This window comes from Octopus sinensis, linkage group LG3 (assembly GCF_006345805.1).
Source record: "Octopus sinensis linkage group LG3, ASM634580v1, whole genome shotgun sequence".
Taxonomy (NCBI): Eukaryota; Metazoa; Mollusca; class Cephalopoda; order Octopoda; family Octopodidae; genus Octopus; species Octopus sinensis.
The window spans coordinates 151379005-151393903 of NC_042999.1; the positions used below are offsets into that span (position 1 = coordinate 151379005).

The 14899-nt window shown below is 37.9% G+C and overlaps 1 protein-coding gene across 1 annotated transcript in view; it reads left to right on the forward strand.

The window, feature by feature from the left end:
- LOC115209805 (putative elongator complex protein 1) overlaps positions 1-14899 on the forward strand; it is a 72579-nt gene that overhangs the window by 2582 nt on the left and 55098 nt on the right. Inside the window, exons 2-9 of the mRNA XM_029778356.2 lie at positions 945-1104; positions 2176-2322; positions 3442-3523; positions 5423-5503; positions 10952-11037; positions 11158-11251; positions 12628-12718; positions 13024-13147. Coding sequence (XP_029634216.1) covers positions 949-1104; positions 2176-2322; positions 3442-3523; positions 5423-5503; positions 10952-11037; positions 11158-11251; positions 12628-12718; positions 13024-13147 — 861 coding nt within the window. The 5' untranslated portion in view covers positions 945-948. The remainder of the gene's footprint in view (positions 1-944; positions 1105-2175; positions 2323-3441; positions 3524-5422; positions 5504-10951; positions 11038-11157; positions 11252-12627; positions 12719-13023; positions 13148-14899) is intronic.

The window sequence follows — 14899 nt, forward strand, 5'->3', positions numbered from 1 at the left end:
TGAACTTTTAGCCTGACAAAGGCAATGACTAGTGACAGCTCTTCGATGATATACTGTGTTTGAGAAGGCCTGTCAAGCCAGGTGAAATCGTAGCTGTGACTGAGGCTGGTGTCACGTAACTGGCACGCAAAAAGCACCTTTCAATTGTTGGGTCTCACGGAGGCACAGTGGCTGAGTTCCTTTTTTCAAGTGTTGGCATTATGTCACGCTTGAGAAGACCCATCTTGCCAAGTAAAATCACAATCATGGCAGATAACTGTGTCATGCAAATGGCACATAAAAGCACCCACTAGACTCTGAGTGGTTGGCATCAGGAAGGGCATCCAGCCATAGAAAACATGCCAGATCAAACTGGAGTCAGGTGCAGCCTTCCAGCTTGCCAGCCCTGATCAAATTGTCCAACCCATGCCAGCATTGACTACGGACATTAAAAGATGAGGATGATATATATTGTTGCAAAATTCTTTTTTTGTTTGCTGTGTGGTTAGAAGTTTGTTTCCCAACCACATGGTTTTAGGCTCAGTCCCACTGCGAGGCACTTTAGGCGAATGTCTTCTACCTTAGACTCATGCAGACCAAAGCTTTGTGAGTGGATTTGGTAGACAGAAACTGGAAAATGCCTATCGTATATATATTATACACATATTGATGTATGTATATCTTTGTGTCGGTGTTTGTCCCCCACAACCAGTTGTCAAGTGGTGTTGATGTGTTTTCATTCCCATAAGTTAGTGGTTCAGCAAAAGAGACTAATAGAATAAGTATTACACTTTAAAAAAAAATTTCTGGGAGTCAATTCATTTGACTAAAATTCTTCACAGTGATGCCCTAGCATGGCCAGAGTCTAATGACCGAAACGAGGAAAAGAAAAGATAACAAATAACAAAATCTACCCTTTTTAGTTATTTAACATTTATTTCTTTGTTTTCTTTTTTATTTTGTAGTAACATGAAGAACCTTAAATTATTACACTGTTCCCAGACTGAGGAACTGAAGTCATTCTTAAAGGACACAATTTGTATTACAACTGACTGTGACACAGGACATGTTTTCTGTGCAACAAAGCATGGGGATCTTGTACAAATAGATTCCAATCAGAACAAGGTAACTTTTATTTCTCAATTTTGATTTTGTGTATGTGTGTGTGTGTCAGAAAGAAATTTTCTTTTATTGCCAAACCTTTATTGAAAAACTCAAATAAATACAGCTGTACGTCCTCACGAATGAAACATCCCCAGTACTAAACAGGAGATATACATAGAAGGTAGTGATACCCCAATACCCACTGTTTAACCCTTTCATTACTGTATTTATTTTGAGATGCTGTATGTTTCTTTCAGTTACTTTAAATACAACAAAGAATTTAGTAAAATAACTTAGTTATCATTCAGCTAGTGTTAGGAACATAAATTGTGACTAAGGTTTAGTGGAAGATTTTAATTCAGAACTTATGAAAACAAGACATTTGTACTCAGAGCCAGAAGCAGTTTCAGCCAGGTTGGTATCAAAAGGGTTAAGAATTGTTTCTCTATTATATATTTTGCCAGTACCACCTGACTGGCCCTCGTGCCAGTGGCACGTAAAAGCACCCACTACACTCTCAGTGTGGTTGGCGTTAGGAAGGGCATGCAGCTGTAGAAATTCTGCCAGATCAGATTGGAGCCTGGTGCAGCCATCTGATTTGCCAGTCCTCAGTCAAATCGTCCAACCCATGCCAGCATGGAAAGTGGACGTTAAACGATGATGATGATGATGATTGTGATTTGATTTTGATTTTACTTGACTTATTAGGTCTCCGATGTTATATTGGTGCCATGTGAAAAGCACCCTTACACTAGTGCTGCACCCATGCTGGCACCACATAAAAAGTACCTGGTAAACTATGTAAAAGTGGTTGGCATTAGGAAAGGCATCCAGTTATAGAAACCATGCCAAGACAGTTGGAGCCTGGACAGCTGTCAAACCATCCAGCATGCAAAATGGATGTTAAATGATGATGATATACATACATATGAATGTACACACATGGAAAAACACATATGTCAGGGTGTAGTGGTTTTGGAGTGAAAAGGGCCAAATCAAAGAAGGTGAGATGGAATAGGAAAAGAGAGGAGGATAAATAAAAGGGTCTTTTTTTTTAAATTATTAATTATTCTTGTTCCTGTTCTATTTCAGTTCCTTAATGCTGTGAACCTGGTTTGTGAAGGCCACCTGTCTAACGAACAAAGTGTTACCTATTTACAACACCTGCCAGAACAACAAAGTGTGAGTGCTGTCACAAACAGTGGAAGTATTCTTTTATGGTTTTACCTGGAACAACTTGTAAGTTAATCATTTGCTATGCTTCTGTTTTCATTTTGACTGTTAAGTGATAGGAAATATTGATCTAATCAGCTTCTATTTGTGGATGATCTAATCAATAGGAAATTGTAAACTCGAGCAAGAGGTTTTAAAGCAAAATTCACCATCATCTCTCTCACTATTGTTCTCCTTATCTTACTCTCTAACTCTCTCCTTTCTTTTTCAACTGGATTATCCCTATTTCTACATCAAGACACCTATCTTTGTCGTTCTAGACCTTTAATCTCTCAACTAGTACAAAGCCATCCACACCTCAATACTACCCCTCCCCTCTCTTTTGAGGGGTTTCTGCTTTTCTTTTGTCTCTTTGTCTTGCAAGGTACTTGGTGACTCTGCCGGTGATAGTGCCACATGAAAAGCACCACTGCTGGTGCCCTGTAAAAAGCACTGGTCCTGGTGCTGCATGAAAAGCACCCAGTACACTCTGTAAAGTGATTGATACTAGGAAGGGCATCCAGCTGTAGAAACCTTGCCAAAACAGACCATGGAGCCCGGTATGGCTCCTGGTCTTGCCAGCTCCTGTCAAACCTTCCAACCCATGCCAGCATGGAAAATGGATGTTAAATGATGATGATTGGTGAGAAAAATGACAAAGAATTAAAACTGATGGCCATTGTATAGTGGGGGAAAACTCAATGTTGCTATGAACACCATCAGAAGCAGCTGTTTTGTTTTAATGCCCATTTTTCTATGATTGGCTGGGTCAGACAGAATACATTGAGGTAGATTTTCTATAACCAGATTCCCTTCCTTTTGACAGCCCTCACCTGTTTCCTAGTTGGGTAATATTTCTCTATGGCCAGACATGTTTTTCCACAGAAGACTGGAAATGAAAGAATCTGCCTGTATGGCAGTGATGCTTATTTATAAAGATCCCCTGATGTCAAGCCAGAAAATCTCAAAAACACACATGGTTCATTGTCATTCCATCTGTCACCGAATGGTGACCATCTCAGTGCTGTATTTGCATACCATTAGTATGTTTGTTGCTGGACATGTTCAGCCATTCATACTCTGCATTCTGTTATCATCTTGGAGTCTTCACAATGATGTTCCTCTTAAATTTATTCTTTCTCACAGGTTGAATGTGTTGGTGATGTTGAAGATGGCATTATTGGTTCTGCTTGGAGTCCTGACCAAGAACTGTTAGTTGTTATTTCAGGTATCTAATACAACATTTCTTCCATCATTCTTTCATTGAATGTCTGTCTTTCTGTACTTGCATAGGTTGGATGGGTACTCAGTGGAGCGAAGTAATTTTATGGTTGGGTGCTCTTTCTATCACCAACCCTTGGAGTTACTACTTTGAGAGTGAAGAGCTTTAGGACAGAATGTTTACTGAGAATGTTAACACATTTTTTTTTGTTTTGTTTTGTTTATCTTGTCTCATGTGCAAAGTAAAAATGACAGCCTTCATATGTGTGCACCACCACACACACAAACACACACACACATGTAATGGACTTCCAGACAACTTCAGTCAATCACTTTCACTCCCAAAGCATTGTTCAACTCAAAGCAATAATAGAAGACACTTGCCTGAGGCACTGGACATTGAGATTGAACTTGAGACCATGTAGTAGTAAAGTGAACTTCTTAATCAGCCAGATATGTCTGTACCTAATTATTCTGTTCAATTAATTTTATTTTTTACCTTAGTTGTTACCTTATTGGTAAAGTGTAGGCTGTCCTTGCCTGTCACCCAACCTGTTGGGGCTGCAGAACATTCACAGTAATTCCAAAGTGAAGGTTTGGAATAAGTATCCCACCATAAATTTCTTTCAACAATTTTTTTGAATAGAACACATACGAGACTTAAAAAGTCTATATTTGTTCTCAGAATCTCCGTGACTTGTTCTGATACTCTAAGCATTCATAACTGGCACCCCATTGGTTATGATGATCTGGGTTCTGGTCGATCCGATCGTCAGAACAGCCTGCTTGGGAAATTAATGCATAAGTGGCTGAGCACTCCACAGACATGCATATCCTTAATGTAATTCTCAGGGAGATTCAGCATTACACTGACTGTGACAGGGTGGGCCCTTTGAATTACAGGTACTACTCATTTTTGCCAGCTGAGTGGACTGGAGCAATGTGAAAGAAAGCGTCTTTGTCAAGGGCAGTGTGCTACTGGGAATCGAACTCTCAATCTTAAACTAAATACCCTAACCACTAAGCTACACACCTTCACAAGCATGCATAGAGGAATGGAATAATTATTTTCAAAATGAAATTTCTTGGCCCAAGAGAAGATACTCTGAACTTTCCCACATTTTTTCTCATTTCTTTCAAAATATTCTGCACGGTATTTACAAGACAAACTCCTTCTGACAAATTGTAGTCATAACATTGTGATAATTTATTTGATGCATCAAAAATTTTCAAAATACCTTCAAGAAGAATGGCAATAAAAATAAATTTGCGGTTTATAATCTGTTTCAAAATAGCAGTTTCCTCAGTTTTTATGCCTTTCCCACATCCTGAAGCACAATAGGTAAATCTAGCAGTAGCAGTTACTAAATACCCTGATCACCATTGTTCCAGTAAGCACTTCAGATGTGTACCTTTGTATGCAGTAAACAAACTTGGTCTGCAAAGAAAGTTTTATAAATAGCTTTACACACTCCCCAAAACAATTTAACACCTCTAGTTTCTTCAATCTCATTAACCACAACCAAATGTGATTGGTGATTGAAGCAATGCATATCCAGAATTTCCTTTCCAATTTTCTGTTATTTCTTGGATGCCACTGGCGCAGCCAGACATTGCTGAGGCAAGGCATCATCATAGTACTGAGATAAAATGTTTTCCCGTATTAGTCCAACATCATCAAAGCTTTGAATAATAACATTAACCAAACTTTCAACCTTTGAGTCTTTGGTCATTGTTAAAGTGATCTAAATTTCTTTCACCCCCCCCCCACACACACACATACTTTTACAAACCTCACAATGAACAGAAATAATTTCAGTATTTGGAGGATCTCTATAATTGCTCTGTTGAATTCAAGTTATTTTATTTTACTTAGAAGTTGTTTTTTTTTATTTTTATTTTTTAGGCTCTAATTCTTTGATTTTAATGACCAGAGATTTTGATCTTCTGCAAGAAACAGCATTACATCCAGATACATTTGGTGAAGGTAATTATGTTCTATGTTAAATTAATTGTTGTATTGTGGGTGGTGGGTGGCAGAGTCTGTAAGGTGGCCATGTGATATTCAATTACATAGCCATCATATCCAGGATTCAAATTCTACTCAAGTTGGTTAACTTGGTTTTTTTCCAAGGTCAATAAGTACTGGCATCAATATAACCAGCAGTGTCCCAGCATGGTCACAGCCACTGACCAACATGAATTAAAAAATGGACTAAGGAAATATAATTTGATCAAATAATTAAAGTATAAGAAATATTTTAAAATGCCTGATTTATATATTTTTCCCCTTAATTGCTTTACACTTTAGCTCTCAAGTTTTCGTCCATCATTAAAAAATATAGTTTTGTGCTCATCATCATTCTGGCATGGGTTAGACAGTATGACAGGATCTGATTAACCTGAGGACTGCATTGTGCTTTTGTTTGCTTTAGCATGGTTTCTATGGCTGGATGCCCATCCTAACACCTGCCACTTCACAGAGTGTATTGGGTGCTTTTTGCATGTCACCATCACCAGTGAAGTTGCTATGCATCTTGCACCCAACAAATAACGTGAGTTCATGGCTGTTTCCTGCACCAGCTTCACATAAAAGCCCCAGCCCATCCAAAGTGCCTTGGATCGCAGGACGGCCTGCTGTGCTTACCTTGGACCGTAGGGTAACCTGCTGTGCTTGAGGAAACCTATTGAGTCAAGTACATCGACATCAAAAAAATCAAATGGAAATTGTAGTTGTGATACCTGTGCCAGTGGCACGTAAAAAGCACCATCTGTACATGGCCGATGCCAGCGCCGCACTGACTGGCTTCCGTGGCGGTGGCACGTAAAAAGCACCAACCGATCGTGGACGTTGCCATCCTCCCTTGGGACCTGTGCCGGTGGCACGTAAAACGCACCTACTACGCTCACGGAGAGGTTGGCGTTAGGAAGGGCATCAAGCTGTAGAAACACTGCCAGATCAGACTGGAGCCTGGTGCAGCCTCCTGTCTTCCCAGACCCCGGTCGAACCATCCAACCCATTGCTAGCATGGAAAATGGACGTTAAACGATGATGATGATGATGATACATAGCAGAGTGCCTGTGCCGTCAATAATGACAATTGGTGTTTTACTAAGCTCTGTGATAGTTACAACATTTAGGCTTGTATTTATGAATATTCAATGTTTTCCAATTGGAAGTGTCATTCAATGATGTAAATGATGAAAATTGCTAATGAGAGTATGAGAATGTAAATAGAAACCCCAAAATAAGAGATACACAAAATTTTATTTAACTCCCCAAATATTATACAGGTTTTATTACTCAATATGTACAAAATATTGCAGTTATTGATTCATTTGTTATTCTACATTGTTATTTTCTACACTAAATGTCGTACCTAATTTCATAAGCGTTGCATATGTGTATGTATTCAAAACTGCCGAAATATATGCATATGTATACACTGGTACATGATTCCACAAACAGGTTTCTCACATTTTTCAAGTGACTGCAGGTTTAGTTTATGCAAAAGCTGTGCATTTACAACATATTTGACATACTCTTTGCAAATAAATTTGATGCACAGCGATAAATGAGAAAAATAAGTTGATTATTTTTGAGCTTTATAATGAGTTGTATGTGTGTTACAACAATATAATTTAAATCTGTGAAATTTATATTTTGTTTCAATACAAAAGCATTATATATATCATCATCAGTTAGCATCTGCTTTCCATGATGGCATGGATTAGATGGTTTGACTGGAACTAGTAAGCCAGAGAGCTGCACCAGGTTCTAGTCTGATTTGGCATGGTTTCTATGGCTGGATGCCCTTCCTAATGCCAACCATTCTGAAAGTGTAATGGGTGTTATTTATGTGCCACTGGCATGGGTATCATCCACATGACACCAGCATTGACCATGACTACGATTTCACTTGGCTTGATGGGTCTTCTCAAGCTCAGCATATCGCCAAGGTCTTGGTCACTAGTCATTGTCTCCATGAGGCCCAAAGTTTGAAGACCATGCTTCACCACCTTGTCCCATATTTTCCTGGTCTACCTCTTCCACAGGTTCCCTTCACAGAGATTGGCACTTCTTTATGCAGCTGTGATCATCCATACACATCACATGACCATACCAGTGCAGTCATCTCTCTTGCACACCACATCTGATGCCTCTTATGCCCAACTTTTCTCTCATGGTGCTCACACTCTGTCATACATGCACACTGACATTGCACATCCAGTGAAGCATTCTAGCTTCATTTCTTTCAAGTCTGTGCATGTCTTCAGTGGTCACAGCCTATGTTTCACTGCTGTGTATCATGACTGTTCACACACAGGCATCATACACACACACACATATATAAGGAAAAGAATCTGAAAATGCAGGAGTCTTTTAAAAGTATTTATAAACCTAACCGGTTTCACTTATTTAAAATGATTTTCAAAAGGCTTTGTGTAGCCTTTGTGGTGTCAAAAATTAGTTTACATAAATGCATTCAAATCAAGTGATAGAGTCTTTGATTATGATAATAAAAAGTTTTAGGCTTTATGTATTGTCTGTGATGAGTCAAAAAACAGTTTACATAAAAACATTCAGATCGGGGAATAAAAAGTTTTAACAATGATAAGAAAATAAAAGTTAGCTTACATAAATATATCGAAATCTAGTAATAGAGTCTTTGACAAGAAGATAAATAGTGTTTGGTTTGTCAATCAGTGGGTGCTAAAGTGTTAGTCTTACTGATGGTTTCTGATTACAGTGAGACTAATACTTTAGCACCCACTGATTGACAAACCAAACACCATTTATTTTCTTGTCAAAGGCTCTATTACTTGATTTGGATATATTTATTTAAACTAATTTTTACCTTCTTATCATTGTGAAACATTTTATTCCCTGATCTGAATGTTTTTATGTAAACTATTTTTTGATTTGTCACAGAGGATACACAAAGCCTTATACTTTATTTTTGAAAATCTTTTTAAATTAGTGAAACCGGTTAGGTTAATAAATACTTTTAAAAGACTCCTGCATTTTCAGATTCTTTTCCTTATATTTTTACTTGTGCAGTAACCCCAATTTTAATTTGTTGTGTGTGTATATACATAAAATGTATTGCATATATGCATAGAAATCCAGTCGTGCAGTGTAGTGAAAAGGCTTAAGCTGAATGCATGAAATCTCTCTGTAAGTTGAATATACAAGTTAATAGTGGAATATATGTAGTAGAATAATTAATAGTGGAATTAATTTGCATATGCAAATTCATATATTGTATTAAATATATCTTGACACATAGTGTACTGTATATATTGATTAGATTTACCAATGAGAAAAAAGAGAAAATTAATTTAATCATCAGAATTTATGAATATAAAAACATTAGTCAAGCATTATGAGACAAAGAAGACAGCGGAATGAACTTTCAAGTACAAAATATAAACAGAACAACTGCAGCCAGTAAGTAGAGCCTGTGTCAGATAATTTAGAAAGTAAACCACATAAAGGGGTACAACTTCCACAACTTGAATGGGTTGTATACACAAAACATTATGTATATAAAAATACAATTAACATACATACATATATATATACTCTTTTACTCTCTCTTTTACTTGTTTCAGTCATTTGACTGCGGCCATGCTGGAGCACTGCCTTTGGTCGAGCAACTCGACCCCGGGACTTATTCTTTGTAAGCCCAGTACTTATTGTATCGGTCTCTTTTGCTGAACTGCTAAGTGACAGGGACATGAACACACCAGCATCGGTTGTCAAGCAATGCTAGGGGGACAAACACAGACACACACACACATATATATATATACATATATACGACGGGCTTCTTTCAGTTTCCGCCTACCAAATCCACTCACAAGGCTTTGGTCGGCCTGAGGCTATAGTAGAAGACACTTGCCCAAGGTGCCATGCAGTGGGACTGAACCTGGAACCATGTGGTTGGTTAGCAAGCTACTTACCACACTGCCACTCCTGCACCTATATATATATATATATATATATATATATAAATTTTTAATTGTAATTATAAATTTTATTCTCTAGCTATTGAATGCTATTATTACTTGCTATATTTTTACACCTATATTTTTGTTGTTGTTATTATCTAAATTTACCGCTGATAATTATAACAATAAAATTATCTTTGTGGGTATTTGTTTGAATATTCACTCCTTATATATATATAATATATAGATAGATAGATATTTTTCTTTATTAGCCAAGCAGGGCTGAACACAGGGGGGACAATACAATGTAGAACTTTTCTTTTTGAAAGAATGAAAGAAAAAAAAAGAAAAATATGATCAAAGGGGATTGAAAGCATTTGGGACGTGTAAACAGCAAAATAAGGCAGGGTAAAAATGTAAAACAGATTAGGTTTATCCATGGAAAGAAAAGCCTATGAAAAAGACCACAGTAACCTCAGGCAGGGAAAGTAATACATGAGAGCAAAGCGCTCTCTCTCTTTTGGATTTTCAGGATCATTCTTAAAGTTGTTTCATCATATACGCGTACCATCTTTGCTACATTCACCCACTTTTTATCAAAACTTTTATGAGACAAAACTTCCCTCTTTATTCTCACCTTCTTTTTCAAGTGGTACTTGAAAAAGTTGATGAGTGATTGGCCAGAGAGGAAAGTGTTTGTCTCTAAACATTTCACACAAGTCAACCACACACATTCTTTCACCATAGCCACCAGTACAATGAAAACTGCCTTGCCTTCCCAGTTAAGGGAAGGTGGCGGGGCAATATTCATGATAGACTCAGCCGATAACTGAATTCGTCCTACACATGACAGCAGCTGTTTGACATAAGTCCACAGGTCTAAAATGGTTGGAAACTGCATGAGTGCATACAGAACGGTTTCATCGCTCTGACCGCATCCTGGGCAAGTCGGTCCAGTGTATCTCGAACTGTACCTGTAGAGCTTATCCCAAACGAACAATACTTCCCGATAGCACTGCCAGGCCAGGGATCTCTGGTTATTGTCCATAGGCCCCGACCCAAAAGTTGTCCCCATTGATGCCCAGATTCTCCCTAAGAACATTATCACACCTCCCCTCCACTAATCCTCTATAGAACTCCTTTGTGAAATTGAAGTTGCACAAGTTTCATCCCAGATGGCAGAGTTACTTGAAAACAAGGCAGCATTTGCAGTGCCATTCGGCAGCTGATGATGGGAATCCACATTTATTATGCTTGATTGTGAATTTCTTATGTCTAAGTGTCATTATTTTGAGTTGTATTCATTCTGGTAAAGTGGAAAATGTTTGTGGGGATCACTTTCATATTGGTTGGTTTGTCTTCATAGGTTATCTTATTAGGCATAGATAATTCTTAAGTATTGGTGTCTAATTTTGAGAGGTCCTGTGATATATATTTCTATACGTAAAATGCATTTTTCATATTAATTATTTTCTTTTAGCTGAATTCATAAACGTTGGCTGGGGTAAGAAAGAAACACAGTTCCATGGAACCGAAGGTAAAGAAGCAGCCAAGAAGAAATCTGAGGTTAAGATCCTTTCTTTAGATAATTTCTTAAGTTTCATGTTTCTCTTCTGATATTTTACTACAGCTTCTTTTGTTATTCCTTCATGTACAACAATTTATCTTTTTTATTTTTTATTTAAGCCAGCCCAGCCAGCCCTAGAATGGGATGATATGAAGGCCTATATTAGTTGGCGTGGAGATGGCCAATACTTTGTGACTTCTACCATACATCAAGGTATTGAATTTTTTATATTTCTGAAAAAGTGGCGAGCTGGCAGAAACATTAGCACGTCGGGCGAAATGCTTAGCGGTATTTTGTCTGCCGCTACGTTCTGAGTTCAAATTACGCTGAGGTCGATTTTGCCTTTCATCCTTTCGGGGTCGATAAATTAAGTACCAGTGACGCACTGGGGTCGATATAATCGACTTAACCCATTTGTCCGTCCTTGTTTGTCCACTTTGTGTTTAGCCCCTTGTGGGCAGTAAAGAAATGGGTATTTTGTCTGTCTTTACATTCTGAGTTCAAATTCCACCTTTTATCCTTTCAAGGTCGATTAAATAAGTACCAGTTATGCACTGGGGTTGATGTAATTGACTTAATCTCTTTGTCTGTCCTTGTTTGTCCCCTCTGTGAGCAATAAAGAAATAAATATTTCTGAAATATAATGTTATGTTATTATAAATATATTTGATCAACTTTACTGTTACAAATATTTTAATTTACACCATTTGTTGTGGTTAAGAAGCTCATTTTGTAACTCAGATAATCTGAGATAAACTGTGAGGTTTCGTGCCTTAAGAGGAGCACAACTCATAACTACTTGTATTTTCAATAAGTTGAAGGAGAAAGTAAATTCCTTAATTAAATTATATTCTACTTCACTTAATATCGGTGCCAGTATGGTTGCATGATTAAGAAGTATGCCTTGCAATCAGCAACCATATAGTTTGGTTGTAAAGTGGGCTCCTCTCACTGGTGTGATGTCTGACGGCTGTTGTACTGTAGTTGCTGTTTTATGCTAGTAACTACAATAGTTACTAGTCATCGGATACCGTTGTATCTCTTCATACCGGAATAGTAATACACTAACTTCTTCTGTCTTACTATCTCTGATAACTCCACAAGACACTGACTTGAACTGTCGACACTCATCTCATCAACTCTCGACCCTCTCTTGACGACCGGCTACTAGTCTATTTATAATGGTTAACTCCTACCACTTTTTACCGAGAGGAGTGTACAATTTCACTATACAAGTTTCAAGTTCAGTCCCACTGTGCAGAATCTTGAACAAATGTCTTCTACTATATCGCTGGGCCAACCAAAGTAGATTTGGTAGATAGAAGCTGAGAAAAGCCTGATCACTATGTGTTTGTGTCTCCTTGTCATAACATTATGCAATAGTTGTAAACAATCATCAGTGCCATAAAAGTGGTGACGTTTATTTACAATCTTCTGTGTAAATTTATCTAACCATTGTGCTGTTTAATTGTGAAGGATTAGGGGAAATATCTTGCTTGAAAACAGGTAAGGATTGGTGACAGGAAGTGTATCCAGGTGGTGGTGGTGGTGATATATCTGGTATATTTTTTTTCTTTTTGTTCTCTTAGGTTATCGTCAGCTCAGAGTTTGGACAAGAGAGGCTGTTCTTCATTCCACCAGTGAGTTAGTAGTTGGTCAAGAAAAAGAGGTTGCTTGGAAGTAAGATTCTTTTTCTCTGTTTTTTTTTTTTTTTGCTGTGCTGATAGGTTTTATAAAATAGAGATGTGTGAGGTGACGTTGTTTGATAAGAGGAGGACTGAGGATTTGATGGAAAGCTGGGATTAGAGGAATTGGTGGAATGGTTGGCAAGGGCAAATGGAGTGGGGTGGTATGCACATGTGTTGAAGAGGGATGAAGAGCATGTTCTGAGGAGGGTGATTGTGTTTGAGGTAAATGGAGCGTGAAAGGACTTATCCATTCTATACTTCATACAAACCTCTTCTTATCTTTTCCTTTCGTTTCAGACCTACTGGCAGTTTAATTGTTAGTTCTCAGGTCAAGCCAAATAAACATGATATTATATTCTTTGAACAGAATGGTTTACAACATGGGGAGTTCACTTTACCTTTTGATGTTCAAACCACACAGGTATCTATTTCAGTTTAGCCTATTAATTTTTTAAAGCTATTTACTTGTTTTAGCTGTGATTTTTTTTTGCTTTATTTTTATTAATTGTAACCTTTATTTGATTTATTTTAATGATTTGATACCAACCCAGCTGAGACACATGTGGCTCTGTGATACAAACTTTCCATTTTAAAGTGTTCTAAATTAAAATCTTCCATAAAAATTTCATGTTAATAATTAACTGAAATAAAAGCAGTGTATTTCAACTGAAGTATGGTAATGAAAGGGTCAAACAGTTGCTATTTAGAAGGGACACTAATACATACATACATCTACTTGAATATATATAAATACAGGTGTGCATGCTTTTTTGAGGCTTTTTCATAGCTGGATTTTCTATGGAGAGCATGTCCTTGCTTACCCCCAACCTTAGTTTCTAAACATGAGTGGTCCTGAGACCAAGGCCTCTACCATGATTTTTAAGAAATGTGGTGGATGCTGGGGTTGGAAGAATCAGTGGAACGGCTGGCAAGGGTGAGTGGAGTGTGATGGTATGGGCATGTGTTGAGGAGGGATGAGGAGCATGTTCTGAAGTGGGTGCTAGAGTTTAAGGTAAATGGACGGCGAAAGCAAGGTAGACTGAGGCAAATGTGGAGGAGGAGGTTGGGAGGGAGGATGCCCAAAACCGGGCAAGATGGTGTGGGAGCAGTTGCTATGGCACTGAGGAGATCCAGCCACCCCTGTTAGCAGAGACAAAACCTGGATTCAAAATGATGGATGGTTGGACAGTTGTGCATGCTTCCCAACCATGTGGTTTCAGGTTCACTTCCATTGCACAGTATCTTGGGTATGTGACTTCTATAGTCCTGGGTCAACCAGATCCTTATGAGTGGATTTGGTAGACAGAAACTGAAAGAAGCTCTGTGTGTGTGTGTGAGTGTATACCTTGTGACATCACACGAGTGTTATAAATGAGCATCACCATCATACAATCAAGGTAGTTTGTTTCCAGTCTTCCACTAAAAACAGGGCGATGAGGAAATATATTACTTTACTTACGGGTGAGGTTTGGCAACAGGAATGGCATTCTGTAGAAAATCTGCCTCAACATATTCCATCCAAACCATGCAAACCTGGGAAAGTCAATGTTAAAACAATAAGACACATACAAACACATATATATAGGTACACACACACATATACAGAGACTCATATACATGTATGTATGTGTGTGTGTGTGTGTATATATATATATATATATATATGTAGGTATATACACACACATACACATGAACCTGTGCTGGTGCTACATAAAAGGCATCTTTGCTGGTGCCATGTAAAAAAAAATGTGCAGTACACTCTGTAAAGTGGTTGCCATATGGAAGAGCATCCAGCCATAGAAACTATGCCAAAACAGACAGTTGGAGCCTGGTGCAGCTCCCTGGCTTGCCAAGTGCTGTCAAACCGTCCAACCCATGCCAGCATGAAAAGTAGATGTTGATGAACATATAGTATTATTATAAAAGATAGTGAAATAGCAGAAATATTAGGGCATTGGACTTGTGTTTAACCCATAAAGCACTGGGATTTGCACTTACATAGCATGGACTGCTGAGCACATTTTATGAAAATGAGACTACCGTGCACACATAAAAAACAAAAAAAAATAGTTAAAATATCTTCTTAATATATAATGGTGGCAAGTTTTACATCATCTGAAAGGTCATTAATTGAACTATTAGTCCTCTGGCATTCTGGGGGGTATTGGAGTGT